This window comes from Ochotona curzoniae, unplaced genomic scaffold, assembly GCF_017591425.1.
Source record: "Ochotona curzoniae isolate NIBS_2020 unplaced genomic scaffold, NIBS_Ocur_1.0 scaffold_2453, whole genome shotgun sequence".
NCBI classification, from domain to species: domain Eukaryota; kingdom Metazoa; phylum Chordata; class Mammalia; order Lagomorpha; family Ochotonidae; genus Ochotona; species Ochotona curzoniae.
In genome coordinates this window covers 6,668,630-6,691,491 of record NW_024467094.1, presented here as the reverse complement: position 1 = coordinate 6,691,491, position 22,862 = coordinate 6,668,630, and the positions used below count along the sequence as shown (strand labels likewise).

General features: G+C 49.0%; 1 protein-coding gene across 5 annotated transcripts in view; it reads right to left on the bottom strand.

Annotated features, from left to right (window-relative positions):
- PIK3R5 (phosphoinositide-3-kinase regulatory subunit 5) overlaps positions 1-22,862 on the bottom strand; it is a 61,187-nt gene that overhangs the window by 11,920 nt on the left and 26,405 nt on the right. For 3 of the 5 annotated variants that reach the window (XM_041001455.1, XM_041001457.1, XM_041001458.1), the window contains exons 2-5: positions 7,456-7,571; positions 5,605-5,705; positions 2,194-2,262; positions 1,439-1,577 (exon numbers count right to left, since the gene is read on the bottom strand). In XM_041001455.1, coding sequence (XP_040857389.1) covers positions 1,439-1,577; positions 2,194-2,262; positions 5,605-5,705; positions 7,456-7,558 — 412 coding nt within the window. In that variant the 5' untranslated portion in view covers positions 7,559-7,571. Of the gene's footprint in view, positions 1-1,438; positions 1,578-2,193; positions 2,263-5,604; positions 5,706-7,455; positions 7,583-22,862 lie in introns of those variants that run through there. The other 2 variants (XM_041001456.1, XM_041001459.1) reach the window with 2 other exon arrangements.

Sequence of the window (22,862 nt, the reverse complement as noted above, 5' to 3'; positions counted from 1 at the left end):
AATAGATACATAATTCTGTGAACTCCAAATAATGAAAATTTCATCTTCAGCAGAAGAGGAACTATTTACTGTTTTGTTTTGCATAGGTAAAATATCTATAACCAAAAAAAAAAGAGGAAGATCACCGGCTGTCATGAATTCAGTAATGGCCTTAAGCCGCTGCCATGTTAAAAACTGTTATTTCTGAATGGCTTTCATTTTCTGAGGAGCAGTGACTACCAGGAATGGGTATTTCATGTCTTAGAGGCATCGACGGGGACACTGGGTGACTGAGCAACTCAGGTCATGAATTACAATGAGATTCGCTGCTCAATAAACTTTAGTTCAAGCAAGTTTTCTCTTGCTCTACTATAGTTTTCTCAAACCTCCTTCCCAGGACTGTAACAGCCTGTGTCATTTTCCAAGAATGCCTGCTTTTCAGATCCCACCTTATGGAAACTCAGTCCCCAAACCCTTGTCCTCATTCCATCATGGCACCATCCACCTGTCAGTTCCCAGCCCCAGCCACCTTCCCCAGACCCCAGAACTGATTCAAACCCATACATGCAATGTCCCATTTACCTCTCGGACAAAGAGAATAAGTGAGGGCCTCTGTCAGGAGCCGTGTACTGTAGCCACACTGAAGCCATTTTGAATATAGAACTGTGGGCCAGTGGAAAACCCCTGGCTGGCTAGATGCTTGGGAAAGAAGTTATGAAACTAAACACACGCTTAGCTTCAATTGTTTATAGCAACTGTTTCAGAATGTGATTTATGCTGTACCTGCCGACATCTTGTTACTGATTACCTATGCTATTGTTGATATGTTGGTTACTATGGTTGATATGGTGGCTGCTCAAGAACAATCGGTCTGGAGACCATGGCTTGCGTCCTAGTTTCTCCTTTCCTCCCTGAGCCTTAGTTACAGAAGTATATAAAAACCCTCAATTAAAATCAATAAACTGACAGCTTGATCAGACATCCTGTCTTGCTGTCCATTCTTCGTGTCTCTTGTCCCCTTCATTCTCTCCTAGGTGATTGCGACCCCCATTGACTGTCCTGCTGGACGGGACAGGCCTCTTGTCCATTTTCTGAAGGCTTTTCTTGTCTCATCTAGGCAGTCTCAGAGATGCCTGGCTAGCTAAAGAGAGGCACAGCTTACGTGGTGGGAATCCCTTAGCCCTAAAGGCTTCCTCAGTTTCCCTTGCGATCTCCTCTTCGAGTTACCTGCCACTCAAATGGCTCTCCACTTGCATAGACTCAGCTACCTGATACTGGGTCCCACCGTGACGAACAGCAGACTCCCAACATTCGAACCCAGGACACGGGAAGAGATGGAGTGAAGGCAGCAAGGCAGAGAGAGGTCCCAGCCATGGAGCGGCTGGAGGAGTTGGAAGCATTGAGACCGTTCAAACCCTGCCCACCCTCTGCTCTGCCAGCCAGTGGCCTCACTGTTCACCTGGAGCCTTGAGTTCAGCATCGATGAAGGTGAGTAGCTCCTGGCAGATGCTGCAGTAAGGGACGGGCCAGGTCAGGAACCGGTGGTAGGTGCTGGCCGCCTGCAGAAGGAGGTCAGAGTCTGGTGGGAAGTGTGGTGTCTGGAACAGAATGGGAGTGTAGGTGACAGAAAGCTCATGGACATCCCAGAAAAGCTTCTGTTCCTTTTCTGGAATGTTCCACAAGAGACATACACAAGAAGTGTATGCCAAGACAAGGTCAAGAAGACCCAGAGGGAATCACAGGTGGATAACAAGAACAGGGTAGATCCAACAGCTTAGAGAGCCTTGCTATACATGCTACGCTGGCTCCCATCTCCTGGGGCAGGGAAGCCTTCATCTACCTAAAATAACTTTGTCTGTCACCTTGCTAAAGGCACACAGTGCTTCCTGGTGAATAGCTGGACTCAATGGGCATGGAGCCATCTGGTGGCTCCATGGAGTGGAGTGAACACAGTGGATCACCCCTGATGAAACCAGCCACTGCGGGTCTAAACACCAGGGCAGATGTCAAATCTCAATGGACTACCTCTTTTGGCTTGGGACAGGTGGTGGCAGCCACGCGGGACAGCTGGGAGTCTCCCAGTTGACACCTTGGAAACCATCAGAGGGTGGAAGTCTGTGTCAACATGTCCTCCCGTAACAGAGGGGTGCAGGACCTGTCGCTCACAGAGCTCACCCCACCCTTCCTGCTCCCACCTGGCTCCCCAGCACTCACACAGAGGACGGTCGAGTAGAACAGCAGGGCCAGCGGCGCCAGGAGGTCATAGGTGCCCTTCTCCTGAACCTGTGAGAGGACAAGAGTGTGGAGATGAACGCAGGCGCCGGGTCCCTGGGCCCAGCACGCCACGGTGCCTTCTCATTCTCTTCTGTTCCCTCTCTTTGAAAAGCAATCAGAAAAATGGAAGGAAGAAAACAAAAACAAAAACCATTCAAGAGTCGCTCTCCAACCCAAGCACAGCTATTGCTCCCATGCCCTTTGTACCCCACTTGCCCCATGTTCGCCCCCATAAAAATATAATCCAAGGGTACATTATGTAGTATGCTAAAATACATAGACTATGTTCTATGATAATTACAGTGTGTATAACTTAAGTTACATTACAATCATGGGGGGTCTAGTTTACTCTTTATGTCTTTTATATGTAATATTACAAGTGAATTTCTGTTGAATTACTGGGCCCCGAAGACCACCTGGTCTTCCTTCCTATTATTCATGCTATATGTTTTCCAGTTTGTTGCTTGTCTTTTAATTTTACGGTTTCTTCTTTTTAATGCATAGAAGAAGTTGAAAGTTAACTTTTCCTTTATTAATTTTTGGTTTTGCATGCAAGGGTCACATCAAAGGGCCAGCACTGTGGCACAGTATGTTAAGCCGCCACCTGTGGTGCTGATATCCTACATAGACACAGGTTCTAGTCCTGGCTCCTCCACTTCCAATCCAGCTTCCTACTAATGCTCCAGGGAAAGCAGCAGAGGGCGGTTCTAGGGTTTGCAACTATGTGGGAGACCTGGAGGAAGCTCCTGGCTCCTGGCTTAGACCTGAATGTTGCAGCAATTTCGAGTAAACCAGTGGGTGGAATCTCTCTCACTCTCAACTCTTTCAAATAAAAAAATATTTTTCAAAAAGAATTACATCAAAATCCATATTTTCTTTCAAAACTTCGCTTTCTTACAGATAAATCTGGACTCCACCTAGAATTGCATCTGCTATATGTTGTAAGTTGGGTATCTTACTCTATATTTTTCTAAATGCTTAGTTTCCCCTAAACAATGAAAAAAATATTACTGATATAATTTAGCACATAGCAAATTTGGCTTATATGCTAAGGTAATGTAATTTTATTGGCTGCATAAAACAGCATAGTTCATTCATTTTAGTGTGGACATTTGAGATTATTTTCTTGATTTTTACATAACTCTGTGACGAACATCACCGCACATTCACTCTCCTATAATTTGGGTCATTTATATGGGAGAGATCACAGATTGTAAACACACGAGAGGTCTCCCAGAGCCCATGCATGTTATTTAAAAATAATACATCACTTTCCATTTTTTGGGGGGTACCAAAATAAATATACCTTTTAAAAATGTGCATAATTTCCCATTTATTTTCACTTTACTTGAGAGGCAGAAAAAGAGGGAGAGACATCGCCCACTCCTGGGTTCACTCTCCCAGATGCCTGTGACAGCTAGTGCTGGGCCAGACTGGAGCCTGGACCCCCAGCGTGGGTCTCCCACTCGAGTAGTCTTAAGGCATCACCTGCAGCCTCCCAGGTCGTGTAAGAACTCGAACCTGGATCAGACACGGAGAAGCCAGACTGAACCAGGCAGGTGTCACAAGCCGTGACTTCTCTACTATGCCCCAAACTGTCCCCAAACCAACTTATCATTTAGCCCCATGAGTTTTCTGAAATAATCTCCCCTTTGAGATATACTTCCAGATCATTTTCCAAAAGGATTTTGCCATTTCTATTATCTTTGTCGTGTACAATGCCGATTTGACCATGGTCTTCCTGCATTGGTTGGTTATCGCAGGTTTGGGGAGGTTTTTTGGTTTTTGTTTTTCTAATTAGCTAGGCAAAGGCTGCCTCTTTATGATTCCCGTTTGCATTTATTTTCTTACCATGGAGGCAGTGTTTGTTTTCCTGTTTGTGACTTCCATTTCTCCTTTTATGAGTCTCTTTGATAGAGCCTACCACTTTACATGTGTGCACAGAAAATGGAACTGAAAGATAAGCTTATTTGGAGGCAGAAAATTTTGAAATCAAGGCATGTCAAAATGTTACTGCACTAAAACAAACTTCTCTTTTAACTTTGTCTCTGACCTGTTTTTGTTTATAATTTTTTAAGAAATGCATTTATTTGAGATGTAGAGAGAGCCAGGAGAGAGGGTACCTTCCACCTGCTGGTTCATTCCCCAAATGCCTCCAAGGGCAGGGCCCACAACAGACTGAAGGAAGCCAGGGGCCAGTAATGCAAAACTCAACAACTTGAGCTCTCACCTGCTGCTAGCAGGGAGCTGAAGTCAGGAGCCCAGGCCGGGAGGCCACGTGGCAGGCTCTCCCCGCAGCACGCAGGGGTCCTAACTGGTATGTGTTAACCACTGGGCTGAACTTTCACAGCATGAATGTTGTGAAACGCTTTCACATACACACACATGTGCGTATGTAGTGTCAAATCCTTTGGTCAGAGTGCTGAAGGTCTCCTGGATCTTTCTGGAACTTGTGCAAGTTAGAGGCACAGAGGAAACATCAGCTGTTATTGCATGTGGGAAGACCTCAGTAGGTTCTCTTGGGCCTCTGCCACCCTATGGGAGATCTGTTTGGCGTTCTGGGCTCTTGGCCTCAGCCTTGCCCAGTCTTAGCTGTTGCAGGCATTTGGGGAGCGAACTAGCACATGAAAGTTGGAGCTCTTTTTCCCTCTCTCTCCCCGTGTGTATGTCTTTCAAATACACACAGTTATTAAAATTAAAAAAAAAAAAAAAGAGAGAGAGAGAGCCAGAATTCTCTTTTGGGATTCACTAAATGCTAGCCCAATCAGCATTTAGCATGTTCTGCAGAGGTGGGCATTTGGCCCAGGAATTAAGCCTCTTGCCTCCTGCATGGGAGGGTTTGGTTTTAACACCTGCCTTTGTCCCTGCCTCCAGCTTCTAGTATGTGAGATCCTAAGCAGCAGCACACAGTGGGTTCCTGCCGGCTACATGGCAGACCTGCACTGAGGGGTGAGAAGCAGACCAACAGGTGGGAGCCCTCCCTGAATAAAGAATGAACGGACAAACACATCCCTACTTCCTAAGAATCCGATCAGAGGCAGCCTCAATTTACCTTTCCGATCTACCTTCTCCATCGCTGGGGCTGCGGCTCTTGGTGGGGGGAGGAATTTAGGGCGGCTTCCCTCCTGCTTTCTGGCTGAAACCTCAACTCACAATGCCGTGTCCCAGCTCAGAAAATCACTTAGGACCCTGGCTCCCCTTCTCACTGCACATCCACTTGAAAAAGAATTCATCCCTACCTGGAGACCTACAGGTGCAAGCAAAACCTATGTAGCTTCCAGGGCCACAGCCAAGCACCCTTGGGTGGTGCAGAGAGCCCTGGAGCTGGATGCACCTCTGGGGCACCCTCACCTCTCGAGTTTTCTGCAGGATTTGTTCCAGCAGGATGAGGAAGTGGCCAGGGTCCCTGCTGACCAGTTCCTGGAGGCTCCAACAGTTCAGACACAGCCCAGCTGCAAAAGGGAATGAAGAAGAGTTAGCTAAAGTCTCTCCTGGCTGCCTTTGGTCGTGAAGTGGAGATTGAGGCCAAAATGTTTCTTTCCAAGGTCCGAGCATCTCAGAAAAAAAAAAAGAAAAGAAAAGAAAAGAAAAGAAAAGAAAAGAAAAGGAAAAAAAAGAAAAGAAAAGAAGAGAAAAGAAAACACACACTCTCACACACACACACACAACATGGGGTCACCATTCAAGGTCCCAGTAGGACTTCAAGACCTATTTTCTGTTCCTGCAACATGCAGCAGGCTCAGGAAACCCAGGGAGAGCTGCAGATCCAGGCCAGGGTCCTCTTTAGGGGCCAATGAACCGCAGCACTTGCGGCTCCTGCACCTCTGGGGGGGCACCCAGTTCACCCACAGCCTTCCTGGCCCGGGTTTCCTGTAGTGGGCGCTGGTGCCTACGCAACGCAGAGGCAGATACAGTTGGAAGAGCAAAGGGATCAAAATCAAGTCCAAGTCTGTGGCAGCTGCAGGGCTTCCCAGGACAGCCCGGCCCGGAACCCAGGAAGGAGAAGAATCTAAGCGTGTTTACCGCTTACTAGCTGCAGGGAGAGCTTCGTCACTCTGTAACTTCCCCAGACTTTCCGAGATTGAAAGTCTCTTTTTCTCTGAAATGGGAGAGGGCAAATCCCTAAAAACTAAAGGCGTGATGAGTGTGTTGTGTGCAAATGTGTGTGAATGCAGCTGCATGTGTGTGAGTGTGTGTGGTGTGAGTACACATATGTGCGCACATGTGTAAGTGTGTGGGCTTCAGTGTGTGTGTGTGTGTCTAGGGGAATGTACATGAGCAAGTGCAGGTCTGATGGAAGTGGGTTGACCATGAATCTCACGAAACTTAAGTTCCAGGGCCCCTCTCGTGTCTGGAACTCTATGGCTCCTCCCACGCGCAAGAAGTCCTGAACCGTGTGCTCCTGTGGTCCTCAGTCCATAGGATTTGCAAAATCCTTGACATTCTTTTACTTAACGATATCCGCTTCTTCCCAGCTCCGTGAACTCTTAGCCCTTCAAAACCCAAGCAGCAGGCAGCAAGGAAAGCTACCACTTGTTGACCATCTCAAGATGACACTGAAGATTCGGATGAGAAGGAGCCAGCTTGTGCAAAAGCCCAGAGGTAGGAAGGAATGAGGCGTGTTCCTGGCACAGTGGGTTTCTAAGCTCACAGCTTTCTTCCGGAGGAAGTGAGAAACAGGATGTGACACATTGTTTCCATCATAAGGAATGGCTATGACCAGGTTGGCACCGGTTATTGGAGACGTGACGGTCCCAGCTGGCGCACAGCCTGTTTCACCATCCTGGGCAACTTGGGACATTTTCAAGGCCTCTTGCTCCTTGGAGCTGAGGCTGTTGGGGTGTGGGGAGTCGAAGAAACTAGAAGCCAGTAAAGAGAGAGATGCTGGGGAGAGCCCCCTGCAAGTCCCCAGTTGCTGTCTTGAACCTGTGGCTGTGGAGTTTCTCAGCAGGTTCAAGAAGCTAGCTTTCTAGGACACACAGGCAGATGGAAGACTTCCAGAGGGAAGGGAGACCAGGCCACACACACTGAAGTCATACTGGATACCAGGGGAGGGGTTGGGCTGGGTGCCCACCCAGGGAGGAATCCAAGTCCTTGCTCAAGTTACCCAAGGTTTGGAGTCATCCCCAGTACCCACTTGGCCCTGGGCTGCCTCCTCCACACTGCTCTCTCCCCACCTACACACACCTCCTGGAGACCTACCTGACCAGGAATTGGAGCGGCGGCCAAGGCTGAGTCCATGCAAGCAGCGTTCCAAGGCGTGCTGAATGCGGTCCTCTGTGCACGTCGTGGCCCCTGGCTGCATCCTGAGTCATCGCCTGCATGAGGCACAGACACCACCAGTCAGTCTGGGGAGCACCAGGTCCCAGGGTGCACCTGCTTCGATGGTGTAGCAGGTGCTCACAAGCCCCATGGGATTAGTTCTGCTCCAGCTGGGGTACCGTGGGTGTCTCCGTCCCACCCAGACTGTGCTTGAGCAACAAGACAGAGCAGCCTTCAGCAGGAAGGCACAGGCTCAGGGATGGGACTCGGGTAGCGTGGAGCGACGCCAAGAGCCCAGGGAGTGCCCAGAAATGCCCAGGGAGGGAGTGGCCAACCCCCAAGGGCCTGGGTAGGAAGACCCCAGTGGGGTGGGGTGGAAACCAGAATCTTTCAGGGGGGACTTTGGCTGAATTTCCAGGCATGCATGAGTCAGCTGCCTATGGATGGAGCTGCCAGAGTGTGGCCCTCAGCGTGCTAGGAACTGAAGCTCTGAAGCAACAGGGGAAGAGGGGAGTGTGTGCCACGTGCCCTCTCAGAACCTCCTGTCACACCTTCCATTTGGGTGCCCGGCTCCCAGGTACCCATTTCTTGTCTACCCTTGCCCTTCACTCCCACCATTTTTCTTTCCTTTCCCTGGGGATCGGCTATGTTCACGGTGATTCCAAGACCCTGCCCAGCTACTCTTCTTTCTTATCTTAGCAAGAAGAGACTCGAGGCTGCTTAGCCCAGCTTGCAGGAGAGGGTGTGTGTGAATGTGTGTGGAGAATGGACTTCCTAAGGGGCTGTAGGAGGCTCCTCCTCCTTGATTCTGCATGAGGGTCGCCTGTGGCTCCTCCCACCCACTGCCCCACCCCATTCCAGGAGATCATATCATGCATTTTGGCACAGTGATTAGATGCTTGCTGTGGCATCCAACAGACTGGGCTGCAAATCTGGACTCTGAGATTTGTTATCTTCGCGTCTCTGGCAACTTTCTGGACTTTTCTGAACCTCAATTTACTGATCCGTGGAATCGGGTGGTCACGGGACTGAGGGGTGCTGTCATGCTAACAGCCCATGTGACCATCGTCGAGGCCCACAGCTATGTCAACGCTTTCACTGTTTCCAGGCAGACCCTGTCACCAGCCAGTCGGGTCAAAGTCATATGGGGGTGCAGGAAGCCGAGGAAGTAGCAGTCTATTGGTCCAGTTGGTCCAGCTCCGTGGATCTGGGGAAGGACCAGGAAACCAGAAGAGGAAGCTCGGAGCACAAAGCTGAGCAATGCAAATGACACGCAAAGAGACAGGAACTCCCAGCTGTAGGGCCAGTGCTCAGGCTCATGGACATCCCCATAGGCAAATTCTCCAGCTCCCTTAGGGCCTAGGAGAGGCCGCCTATCTACAGAAAAAGTCAGCCCGAGTGAGCCTTCAAGCACCCTCTCACAAATGCCCCTGGGAGCCCAGGTGTTATGAAGCTGGAATGATGTGGTGATGGGTGGCATGCAGGCATCCTTTCTGTCACTGATCTATTGACCAATAAGTACCAGGCAGCAGGCATACAACAGGCATGGATAAGACAGACTTGTACAGGTAGACAGGCAAAGTCCTGGCTCTCTGTGCACAGTAAGGTGATAGTAGTCAACAAAATGGTGTCGCATACGGCCAACTAGAAGGGATTTTTTAATGGTTCACTCCAAAGAAATGACAAGTGTAGGGGGTACAGAGTAGGCTAGTAAACCTTGATTTGATCCACTATGCACATGTGTATCAAATGAAACACATAAATTCATACAATTGAAAAGAAGAAAAACGGTCAGCATTTGGCTCAGTGGTTTGGCTGCCCATAGTGGAGTTGTCTGCATTTGCTCTGCTCTTGCTTCTGGCTCACGTATACCCTGGTGGATGGTAGGCAATCACAGCTCAAGCAGTGGGACCTCTGCCACCCATGCAGGAGGCCTGGCTGGAGCTCCTGGCTCCTGGCTTTGGCCCACCCCAGCTGTCGTGGGCATCTGGGGGAGTGAACCAGCACAGCGAGTGTGCGCACACATGCTTTCTTTCCCCTTCTGAAATAAATTAGTAAACAATGTTTTTTAAAAAGATGTATTTATTTTTATTGGAAAATCAGATATACAAAGAGGAGGAGAGACAGAAAGGAAGACCTTCTGCCTGCTGATCCACTCCCCAAGTGGCTGCAATAGCCGGAGCTGCACCAATCCAAAGACAGGAGCCAGGAGCCTCTTACAGGTCTCCCACAAGGGTGTAGCGTCCCAAGGCTTTGGACTGTCCTTGACTGCTTCCCAAGCCACAAGCAGGGAGCTGGATGGAAAACAGGGCTGCTGGGATTAGAACCAGGGCTCATATGGGATCCCAGCATGTGCAAGGTGAGGACTTAGTTGCTAGGCCACCGCACCGGGCTCAGTAAACAATTTTTTAAAATAAATAGATAATCACGGAAGATGATGCATACATATTAAAACATAAGCATATAGAAGCACAGGTGGAAAATCCACTCCAGGTTGTTGTGGAGTTTGGAAGCTGTTGAAAACGTTTTACTTGGGAGGTGGAGAGAGACTGCCCACCTGCTGGTTCACTTCCCAAATGAGTACAATGGCCTGGACTAGACTAGACCAAAGCTGGGAGCCAGAAAACCAATCCAGGTTTCCCCTCTGGGTGGCAGGGAACCAACAACTTGAGTCATTCCCACTGCCTCCCCAGGGTCTGCATTAGCAGGAAACTGGAATCAGGAGCTGGAGCTGAAACTGTGGCCTGCGTGCAAACTAGCAACTTTTACGGGTGCCAATTCATGTCCCAGCTGTTCCTTTTCAACACAGCTCCCTACTAACGGCCTGGGAAAGCAGCAGAAGCTGGCCCAGCGCCCACTGCAGGAGGCTGAACATGAGGTGTCATCACAAGAGTGACAGTGGAACGTGAACAGCCTGCCTGTTGTCAGCTCCCGCAGGAGCAGACAGGCAAGGCGTCATCAGCCAACTTTTGTCCTCACAGGTGGATTTCTCCCCCATCCGTCCCCAGAGCATGGTTCTGGAAGGAGCTCACACAGGTCCCTGTAAGTCCTTCATCTTACCTAAGCACAATGTCTTACCTAAGCACACAGGACCGGGGGGCTCTTCAAGGCAGTCTGGCATGGGACAGTGGCTGGGCAGTGGATCACAGGCAAGCGCATCAAGCAGGACTTTTCTGAATGCCCAAATTGTGAGTGGGGGTCAAGACCAAGGCCAAAGCTGATCAGTGCCCTGCATTCTAGAATCCTGAGAATCAAAGCGGGCTATCAGGGCTGGAGCCTGCACCTGCTCCAGTGAGCTCAGGTAAAGACATCTCATGGGCCTGCACAGCCCTCTCCTGACGCACCTGGGATGAGATAAAGGACTGCTGTCCATTCTGGAAGATTCCCCTTTTCTCTCCCAGGCACAGATGGGCAGTGAGAGAATGAATCCCAGGCTCTGTGAAGGTGCCGCTGTCTGGCCCTTAGCTGCCCGGCTAGTCACTCACCTGCACCTGTGCTCCCCTTGAGAGCTAGAGGGCGGAGAGAAGCAGAAAGAGCAGCTTGGGCAAGGAAAATAAAACCAACAACAGAAGCATCAGGTCACAGGAGCTGGCTACAACAGGGCTAGACCTTCAGTTGCTAGGGATTTTGAGTTGTAGCACAGCTCCTCCTCCTCCTCCACAGTCGGTCAGAGGAGGGGCACATCCAACAGCGCCGTCCCCATCTGCACTGGACAATGACCATGCTGCTGCCAGGACCCAGCTACCTCCAACCTGGACCATGGACAGTATCCCCAGAGATGTGGGTTCCACACTCTCTCTCTTCCTGTATTATTTAAACAATACGAGTGTGCCCATCCCTTGGTTCACTCCTCAAGAGCTGAAGCCAGAAACTCCCTCTGGGTCTCCCACATGGGTGGCAGGGGCCCAAGGACTTGCGATTCACCTGCTGCCTCCCACCTCGGAGCATAACACTGGTGGTGTAGGCAGGAGCCGGGGGGCTGAAGTTAGGTCCTCCCTTAGGGGACATGGGAGTCCAAACCGTGAGGCCAAACACCCACCCGGGAGCTGAGTTTGAAGACACACCTTCCACCCTGTCATTCCCTGACACACATGGGACTGAGTCACTGCCCCCTGTGGCCTCTGCTGGCACAAATGCAATCGCAAGATGAAAACGAACATTCTCAGTTAATACCACGTGTGTCCTTAGGGGACCCCGAGGGCTCCGTGCTGACCCCAGTACCCCTCGAGTCTCTGCTGCCCATGGCTCCTCCCTCCCTTCTCATAGTCCCAGGAACTTTCCATCTGCTTGCCTCAGCGTCCCCCCATGCAGTGGAGGCATCGTAAAGGAAGGATCGGCTATACACAGGCCCCAGAGGCATCTTGGTGACATTGAAAGCTTGTTTCAAGTTCCTCTTAAAGGCCAAGACATGCCCCTGGCCTGTACCCTGGGAGCCTGTGACAAGTGCCCAAGGTGGAAGAGAAGTGGGGTGGCAGGGACCCTCAGTGGAGCTGACCTGGAGTGTGCCCCGTGTAGACACGGTGTATACCCAGATATACTCTCTTCCATGCCATGAGCCATCAGCCATTGCTTAAGACTTCTCAGGGCTCAGCCCCATCCCCACCCCATAGCTTTGGAGTGGGGTTGAGGGGGATGATGGCAGCACCCTCCCCCAGCTCTCCTGGATGGAGACCCTCCCAGGCTTAGCCCGCATGGCCCAGCCCCCCAGCAGCAACCCCCTCCAGGGCCTTCTGCACCTTGTCCATCCGGAGGAGCTCGCGTTATGAAATCTCGGCTGCTGGTAGGAATGCCCCCCCCTGCTCCCTGCGGCTGGGTGGTGGCGAAATGTCAACAGCAGAGCCTGAGTTCCTCTTCTGAGCCCGCCAGAACCACTTATAGTCCTCACTCAGGAGCCTGGGTAGGGCAGAAAGGCCTGGACTTGGGGCTGGGCTGGTGGCACCCACAGCCAGCTTTGTTTTTACTTCCCTGCCCCAATTCCCGTAGGGGTGATACTGTGCTGCAGGAGACCCCAGTGGAGGAGGAAGAAGAGTTTTTTTTTTTTCCTTTCTTAATGATCTGTTTATTTGAGCACCTGTGCTGTGTAGTAGTGGGCTAACCTGCTGTCTGCAGTGCCAGCATTCCAGGTAGGTGCCCATTTGTGTCCCAGCTGCTCTACTTGTGAACCAGTTTCCTGCTGGAGGGCTAGGGAAGACAGCATAGGATAATCCAAATACTTGAGCCCCCTATATCCATGTGGGAGAGCTAGAAGAAAAACCTGGCTCCTGGCTTTGGCTTGGATCAGCCTGGGATATGGTGGCCATTGGGGGAATGAACTAAATGAATAGAAGAACTCTTTCCTTACTGTAATTATCTGCCTTTCAAATAAAGAAAATATATCTTTTAAAAAAAAGATACGTGTATTTGGGGCTGGTGCTGCAGGGTAGCAAGTTAAGCCACCACCTGCAATGCCAACATTCCATCTGGACACCATTTTCACTCACACCAGCATTCATACGGGTGTTGCAGGTGGAGGCCTAGCACGTTGCAGCACACCACACTGACCCCATGGGAGTTTCTTTTCCTGGAATGATTCTGCAACAGTGCTGAAGGCTGAACTTACGAGTCCACATCTCACGGGGAGAGAGGCATGGGTCTCCAGGCTCTAGTTCACACATTCCATATTGCTCTTCTGCTGTTCTGGAATATTCCAGATTCATGCTTTGAAGCGCCCCAGTCCTACAGGTGGCAGGGGACCAAAAATAGGCTACAGACCACAATCGAATAAGCTAACTGTATTATACATCAACACAGCCACATGGAAGGGAAGGAAAGACAAAGTTTGACTTAAGTGACTTTGGCATGCGAGGGTCCTTCAAAATGTCCATGGGAAAATGCAATCTCAGAATCAGTTTATCTTAGTACAAAACAAATTTGAGGACTGAGAGTTGGCATAGCAGTGAAAGCACCATTTGGTGGTGGTGGTGGCGGGGGTCGGGGGGAGGGTATGTATCCCAAACCAGAGTGGCTATCCCCAGTCCTCACGCCACTTCCCATCCTGCCTCTTGTTCACGTACATCCTACGAGGCAGCAGGTGACGGTTCAAGACTCTGGTCCCTGATACCGACTTGGGAGACCCAGGTGGAGTTCCGGGTTCATGGCTGTGCTCTGGCTAACACGGGCATTTGGGATAATGAGCCAGTGGATGGGAGGTCTCTAAGGAGTGTGTGTGTGTGTGTGTGTGTGTGTGTGTGTGTGTGTGTGTGTGTGTGTAAGAGAGAGAGAGACAAAGAGATTCTGCTTTTCAAATAAACAAAGAATACATACAAAGAGAAAATATTTGGAAATGTAAACAGTTTTTTTCTCCCAGTAGAATGCACTTGTCCATCAATGCTTTGGAGAAAATAAAATCTTACAAAGTCCTATAACATTGCAAAACAAAACAAAACAAAACAAAAGCAAAAAATAAAAAAAAACCCAACCTCTCAAAAAAAACCCCTACATATAAATACTGTTTTCTAAGAATCAAAGCTATAGGGAGCTTTTGTTCATTTTGTTTGGTTTTAGGCCATTTATACACCGTATCTCACAGGCCACACAAAATCAGCATCTGAGCAATTAGCCTGATGTATTGAATTTCATGCCCTACCTGTGACTGCCTTGGCAAGACCAGACCAGATGACATCACGGGCCCTGTATGGTCTACGATCCAGATGTTTCCACCCCTGGCCTAGCATTTTAGCTGCCAGCAAACACACGTGGGCCATATCACACTGTCTGGAATCCATACCCAGCTCCAGCTCCCAACTCCAGCTTCCTGCTAAGACATACCTGAGTGGCAGCAGGTGGAGGCCCATGTAGCTGGGTCCATGCCACCCACACGGGAGACCTGGCATGAGTTCCCCACTCCTCGTTTCAGCCCTGGCCCAGCTCTGGCTGTTGTGAGCATTTGGGGAGCGAAGGAGTTTAGTGGGTGGGAGGTTCTGTCTCTCTCACTGCCTCAAAAGAAAAAAAAAAAACCAATATTTGTAGTATCCCCGCAACCCCATCCCCTTTATTTTCTTTCTCTCTCTTTTTTAAGATTGATTCATCTTTATAGGGAAGGCAGATCTACAGAGAGAGACATAGAGAAAGAAAGCAGCCACAATGGTCAGAGTTGAGCCAATCTAAAGCCAGGAGCCTTGAGCCTCCTCTGAGTCTCCCACATGGGTGCAGGGTCCCAAGGCTTTGGGCCATCCTCTACTGCTTTCCCAGGCCACAAGCAGGGAGCTAGATATGAAGTGGAGCAGTCAGGACACAAACTGGCACCCATTAGGGGAACCTGGCGCTCGAAGGGGGAGGATTAGCCAATAGAGCCATTGTGCCAGGCCAAATCCCATCCCCTTTCATTCCTCTACCCTTCCCGCTCCCACACCCCCTAGTGCTAACCTTTCGTGTCTGGCATTCCCTTTCAGTATTAGAAATGAGCATTCCAGGCCTAACACGGTAGCCTAGCAAATAAGGTCCTTGCCTTGAATGAGCCGGGATCCTATATGGGCCCTGGTTCTAATCCTGGCAGCCCTGTTTCCCATCTAGATCCCTGCTTGTGGCCTGGGAAAGCAGTCGAGGACAGCCCAAAGCCTTGGGACCCTGCATTCATGTGGGAGACCTGTAAGAGGCTCTGTGCTCCTGACTTTGGATCGGTACAGCACCAGCCGTTGTGCTCACTTGGGGAGTGAATCATTGGATTGGAAGATCTTCCTCTCTGTCTCTCCTCCTCTCTGTATATCTGACTTTCCTATAAAAATGCATAAATCTTTAAAAAGAAGAAGAAACGAGCATTCCTTTTCTCTTGAGTCACATATCCTGAGCAGCCAGGAGGAGAGACGTGGGACACAGATGGGCAAACCTTGCAGGATCAGGGAGAGAAGCTGGGCAGTGCGTTGGGAGAGGGTCAACCAGGACAGCAGGCCCTGTCCTTCACTGCATTGGTGTCACCTAGAAGGTGTGTGCTTGGGGATGGAACAGGTCAGGGTCAGGTAAAGCGTGACCGGATACAGGGGAAGGGACTAGTTATATGCACAAAAGGCACTTGGTAAATGCTCTCTCAGAGCTGCCCAGTTCAGCCGCCATGGGAATTTGGGCCAAGAAACAGAACATGCCCTTTGTACGCTTCCGGGGTGTGACTGGGTTTGGACAGCAAGGTTCTATGCTACAGGTAACACAGTCCAACCCTCCAATGATGCCGAGAGAACAGAGGGTTGGAGCATCAAAGGAGCTTGCTCATGAAGACAATGGCAAATCTATGCCCAGCATCTGAACACAGAACACATCGCAACAGGATCCTGCACCAAGACCTGGCTCCTTAGAAGATTTATTTTATGCTTATTGGAAGAGTTACAGAGAGAGAGGAAAAAGAGAGAGAGACAGAGAGAGAGATATCTTTCATCCACTGGTTTCACTCCCCAAATGACTGCAGTGGCTGAGAGTGAGCTGATCCAAAGCTGGGAGCAAGAAGCTATCCCAGGTCTCTCACCTGGGTGCAGGGGGCCCAAGGCCTTTAGCCACCCTCCACTGCTTTCACAGACTGGGAAATCCTGCAGGGAAATGGATTGGAAATAGAGCTGCCAGGATTCTAATCAACGCCCATAGGGGATGCCAGCGTGGCAGGTAGAGGATTAGTCAGCTACACCACAGCACTGGCCCTTCCTCAAGATTATTTTTGGATTCACTTTGCAAAAGCCTTCCAGAGCTGTGTGGGTCTACCAAGTATTTGCTTTTACACGTGTCCATTCTGCGAACTTAGATCTTCTGACAACATGACTCGTACAAAGTGTTAGATCAGATCAGGAACTCCCACATGAGGTTCACACTGACTTCTGAATCTGTAGTTTCAGCCTCTTGCACTTCTGTGACATCATATGTTCTTGTAAAAATTCGAATTCTGATATTACATCACAGCGGCTGACACCACTGTCTGGCATCCTGACGTTGGGGCGGGCAGTATAAGAGCAGCTTTCTGGATGGGGATTCAAATTTGACTTACCTCCCTAACTGGCTGCTTTGTTGGTGTTAGTGTCTTGCCACCCTTGTCTGCGAGTCCCTTAGAGTCACTTCTGGCTCTGCTAGAGTGCGCTGAGTGATTTCAGGACGGGGGTGTAGGTGGGGTACTTTTCAAGACTTTCTATGTCACTCAGGAAGGCGCATGAACTACAGCTTTGCTGAGCTGGGATAATTCATAATTTCTCAACCTGAAAATTTATCACAAAGGCCATAAGCCAATCCACTGAAGCATGGCCATCACAAACACCAGCGGTGAGTCAGGCCATCGGGTACACATTAACAGAGAAACAAATATTACTTGGTTCTAAAAATGAAAAAAGAATTTGTGTTGGGAAAAGCACCACCACATTTAATAGCATCAAAAAGCTGAAACTTTAAAAAAAAATCTTACAAACATGCAATGTTTCAATAAAGAAAACTTCTGGGAGGCACAAATAAAAGGCAAAAGTAGATTTAAAAAATACACATCTTGTTGTTAGATAGGAAGGTTCAATATTACAAATAATCAACTCAAAAAAAAAAAAAAAGAAATGAAAGGCCTAAAGATAACTAAAACTGTGAAACACTTAGGGGAAAGATCTTGACTACCCTGGACTCACCGGTGACTTCTTGGATTTGACAACAAAATTATAGGCAAAAAAAAAAAAAGGGGGGGGTTCTATCCAGACTAAATCTCTGTGCATCAAAAAATCACAATCAACACAGTGGAAAAGCAACCTACAAAAGAAGCTGCTTGGAAGCCATGCACGCTTGATAAGGGGTTAATATCCAGAAAAGATAAAGAGTTCCCACAATTCAACAATTAAAAAAGCAAACAGCCCAGCTTAAAAACAGGCAAAGGATTTGAATGACTGTTTATCCTTGTAAGACACACAAACAGCCAAGAAACACATAAAAAGCCACTTTTCAACACCAATCAACAGACAAATGCAAATGAAAACGTCCATTAGGTTCCACCTTACACTCATGACAATGACAATTTAAAAAAAGAAACAAACAAACAAAAAACCCCAGAAAATAACAGACAGTAAAATGACGGTTGCCCAGGGCTTGGAGGAAGGGATGCCGAGTTGTTTCATGGGCACAGAGTTTTAATTTTGCAAGATGAACAGAAGTTTTTAAAGACTGGTTGCACAGTCCTGCTCCGTGTGCTTCACACGGCACAGGTGTTATCTTATACGGAGGTCACCACAATGTTTAAAAGTCAAATAATAAGCAATTGACATGTTTGGGGTGTTGCCTAGGAAAAGCCAGTTCTCTCCAAGTTTCATCTATGCTTTCTAAAGGAAAAGAGGGAGGAGGAGAGGGCGGGGGGCAGACGGTCACTGAGAGGTAGCTCTCTATCAGGCACCAGGCTGTGCATTCTCACTTAATTCTCCAGTTTTATGATCATAATAACCTCACGACAGAACGGCAATTATTCACAACTCTGGAGGCCCAGGAAGGTCAAGTGCTATGGCCTGAGACAGCAGAGCAGCGGAAGCTGGCCCAATCCCACATCCTTTCCTGCCATGTGCATCTGCTCTTCCCCGAACCCTGCGAGACCTGAGTGGGCCGAACCTCTGAGCACTAAATTGAGGCTCCCAGAAAAGTCATCCCATACAGCAAGTGCTCCCATTTCCACAACCGCACGCACTAGAGCTCTGGACTTCCTCCGTTTGGGCCTTTTCTTCAAAAAATAAGTTTCCTGGAGGGCCATGGTAGCTGGGACAATAGCAGGTGGGTGGCAGAAGGATTCCAGGGTCCAGAGAAGGAGGCGGTGGCGTGAGGGTCTGGGGAGGGAGCAGGATGAGTGGAACTGTGCCCCAAGGGGGACCCTGTAAGAGTCAAGCCAGAGACAAGCCTTTGTTTATCTACGTCCCAACTTTTCCCAAGCTCTTCTTTCCCAAAGCAAGAGCATACGACTGCTCAAGAAGGTCAGGGTCACCCGGCATGGTAGTCTAGTGGCTTAAGTCCTCGCCTTGCATCTGTTGGGATTCCATGTGGGGACCGGGTTTATGTCCTTGGTGCTCCACTTCCCATCCAGCTCCCTGCTTGTGGCCTGGGAAAGCAGTAGAGGACGGCCCAAAGCCTTGGGACCCTGCACCTATGTGGGAGAATCGGGGGAAGCTCCTGGTTCCTGGCTTCAGAATGGCTCAGTACCGACCATTGCAGCCACTTGGGGAGTGAACCAGCAAAGAGAAGATCTTCGTCTCTCCTCTCTATAAATTCTGTAAATTTAACTAATACACAAACAAAATCTTAAAAAAAAAAAAAAAAAAAAAAAAAGACAACCCAGGAGAAATCGGGTGGGGCAGAAGGAAGCAATGAGACACATGCCCACAGCACGCTACTCTGGGCCAAGTACCATACTTTGGGCTTGAAACTATGACCTCATTTATTGGAGCAAGTCTAGGGCTCTCTGACCACACAAAGGATTGAAAACGGGGTGCAAGATATTGCTTGTGCACCTTGTAATACCACCAGCAGAAGCTCACTGAGGACTTACTATACACCAGGCATTCATCTTTCCTAGGAATGAATCCCATTTTGCAGGCGAGAGACCGAGGCACGGTACACCCAAATAGTAAGGAATGCATACTCAAGGCAATACACCCTCTGATGTACATAAACAGGCTATAGCAGAGCCAGAGTTGGGGGCACGCTGAGGACAGGAGAACAAAGAGCAAGCAGCAATCACTCACCAAAGTGTAAAATCCAGACAGCAACCCAAGTCTATGGGTCCTTCAGCTAAGCCCTGGGCAGCTGGCACTGGAAGCTGTTGAATTCTGCCACGTCCCCAGTACCGAATCTGTCCCATCTGCTAGCAAATGCAGGCAGAGTAAGAAAGCAGCAAACAAACACACATGTAAGATTCCACACAGGCCAAGGACATGTCTCTGGGCAGTTTTCTGTGTTTTCTGGATGAGAAGAGGAGATCGCAGCTGGGACATATTCCATCATTCATGACAGGTGTTTCTTTTCCGCAGAGCTGTCTGCAGGGAGCAAGACCCGTGTGACGATTTCACAGCTTGGACCAAAAGCCTGCTCCTTCCAGGGTACGGGTCTCTTCCTACTTCCACCATCTCTTCCTACTGTGATGGACCCCTTACTGCCCCGACTTCTGGCCAGGGATATGGCTCTGGGTCACCAGCACTCCCATCTCCTCCAGAGCCCCCTTGCAGCTCATGCCTGATGACAAATCTAGCTGTCTCCTTCTGCGTCCCATTCATGAATGGAGCTTATTGGTGTCAGTCAAGCTTCTCTAACAAGAAGAGAAACCAGCAAGGGTTGCGGACGGAACTGAAATCACTCACTCCTCTTTTATACTCGGCCAGGTGTGGCTTTGTTGTTGTTTGTTTTTTTTTTTTTTTAACAACTTTTTGTGAAAAGACACTGACTTCAAGAGTCCTGTTTAGCCCAGTCTGCAGGTGTCATGCATACATGCTAAACTGGGAAACAAACATGGACAGGCAAGAATCAGGGATTAACATCGTATGTAAGTCAGATGAAAATGGAGTAAGGAAATGCAGGTTCCTAGCCAGGCTACACTTCCTACAGCAGGTAGATGAAAGGGATGGCATTGTATGGCACAGCAGATCAAGTTATCACTTGTGACAATGGCATCCCATACGGGCGATGGTTCACCGTCTTGGCTACTCCACTTCCAACTCCCTACTAAGGCACTTGAGAAAGCAGCAGAAGATGGCCCAAGTGCATGGGCTGCTGCCCCCCATGTGAGAGATCTGGGTAGCGCTCCAGGCTCTTGGCTTTGGTCTGGCCCAACTAAAGGATGGACAATTTCTCTCTCTCTCTCTCCCTAACTCTTTCAGATAAACAAATGAATCTCTAAACGCGGAAGGCAGATGGTGTGTGGATCACAGCCCGATGAAGTTATCCCAAGCTGGATGGGCATTTTGTATGGCAATTTGCTCAGTTTTCCTTCAACAAGGACAGATGGGCCACATTCTCCAAGACAGACAAGTCTGGAGACGGGAACATCTGGGAGGAGAAACAAAGAGTTAATTGCCACAACTCTCTCTCCTTCCGACCCCAAAGGAGAGACCTGGGTGATAGTTGTATATTTGGTGGCTTGTATTGTCCAGTGGTGACTGAGGCCCTGAATTGTACAGTGTGGTGGGAGGAGGGAGCCCAAGGACTTATGCCCAGGGCACCCCATGCTCAAAGAGCTGCAGGGCAAGAATCAGCAAAAGGAGGTTGAGAAGGCAGGGATGTGCACAGGAAGGGGCCTGGATTGGGTGATAAGGAGAGGTTGGAGAACACAAAAGCATAGGAGAGGACCCGATAGCCAGGCAGAGGGGAGAGAGGGAGGGGACGGAGAGATGACCCCTTCCTGCCTGGAAGCACTGGATTTTATGAGCAGCCCTTACTTTTTCCTTACTTAGTCCAAGTTCACTTCTGACTGTTGTGACCAAAGGAACCCCAAGATTAAAAATGAAAAAGTTTACATCCACAAAGCTTGACACAGTAACATGCTAGTGTGCTTGTAGTTGTCTCCAAGAGGCAAAATACATATTTTATGCCTTGTCTTTTTAAAATCACACAAACAATAGGTGGTAAGTCTGTAAAAATTAGCATATGGCTCTGGAAAGTGGAGTAGCTGTACTTTGCTCTGTTTGTCCCGGGAAACACGGGCTTACAACCTTAGATGTTACACAGTCACACCAGCTGACAGGTGAGGAGAGGGGAGAGCTGCTGGCAATGTGGGCAACAAGGCATGCATGGTGGGGAGTCTGCTGGCTGCTCTTTTAGCTTCAAACATCCCAGATGTGAGTGAGTTGAAGAGCCAGCAAGTTAGAAAAACTTAGGGGTGCAGATTAAAACGCACCTGCTCTCTCTAGCCAAAGGCTGAGGTAGTTCAGCAAGACAGACAACTTTTAGACAATAACTGCTCTATTCTAGCCAGGGAAAGTGAGAAGCTGAGACCCTCACCCTGGCCGGCTAGGTTATAATGAGGCTCCCGCATTCCCAATCCTGCCATGCCATGGGTAGTACCAGAGAAACCAAGAAAGGAACAGGATCTTTCATTCCACCCCATGGTGCCAGTGGGCACTAGGACTTGGACTTGAGCTCTCACGTTGCTGCTATGGAATGGTGGCCAGACAAAGCCCCATGGGCATCAAGGCTTGCAGCACCGCCCAGAGGTAATGAGGTCATGGCCACTGCTTGTGTTGACAGCAGGGCAGTGAAAAGGCACTCTCACTGCTCCTGGCCAGAGAGCAATCAGGAGGCTAGAAGTCCCCCTCCACGTAGGAGGAACTGTTCTCAGTGTCAACGGAGGCTGAGCGTGGAACATGTCCCCCAGCCCCTACGAGAGAAAAATCAGCCAAAACAGAAGGTTTCACTGAGAGGTAAATACAATTCAGAGCGAAAATCCAAACACGTCCACATTTCCAGCAAACGTAATGTCACATCGGGAACAAGGAAAATCTCAAACAGAAGACCATCAAGAGACGCCTATCCTGAGATGCCAGTGGCAAGAGTTAGCTGACCCAGATGGTGAAGCAAACATCAGTCAAAAGGCTTCCTTGAGCAACTGTGAACTCTGGGCAAGCCCGAAGAACAAGAAAACCTCAGCAAAGAAAGGTTATTAAAGCAAGCACCAGATGGAAGTTTTTTAGAAGTGAAAACTAAAATGAAAATATTCAACAGCACCATGCAAGGGGAGACAGATTGATGAGGCTGAAGAAGGACTAATAAAACTATGAAATCTTAACAAAGAAGAGAAAAATAAACCGAGAGAAATGAACTGAGCAGGGAACTGTGGGGCTGTCGGGAAAGATCTAACCTGTACCTCACTTTGTTGTTACCACGTGAGAGGAGACAGAGGTATGCAGGAGGGGAAAAAAAGCATTCAAAGAAATCATGTCTGAGCACTTGGAAGATCTGGGAAAATACAGAAAGCTACAGATTGAAGAAGCGGAGTGAGCTTCATTCAGTAAGACAAAGCCAAGAAATTCACAACGAGCTGACGCGCAGTCAGACGCACAATAATGAAAGGTAAAGGAAATGACTTGAAAGCCACATCAGAAATGACAGCCTCACCTAGAGGAAAAAGCCTTCGAGTGACAGTGGCTTTGTCCTTAGCAATCACCCCAGACCAAAGTGAAACGGAAAAAGCTTTCCAGTGCTGGACAGAAAGAACCATCGATCGGAAATCCGACGACTCTCCCTGAGGAAGGCAGATGAAGAAAATAGTCAGCTATCCTCAGAGAGCAGAAAGGAAAATGTTCTAAACAGAGACAGTGATACAAAGCTTCAACTGGCCTGGCCCTGATAATTTGGCCAGTTACAATATGAAACAACAGATGAAATTTTTTGTTCTCACT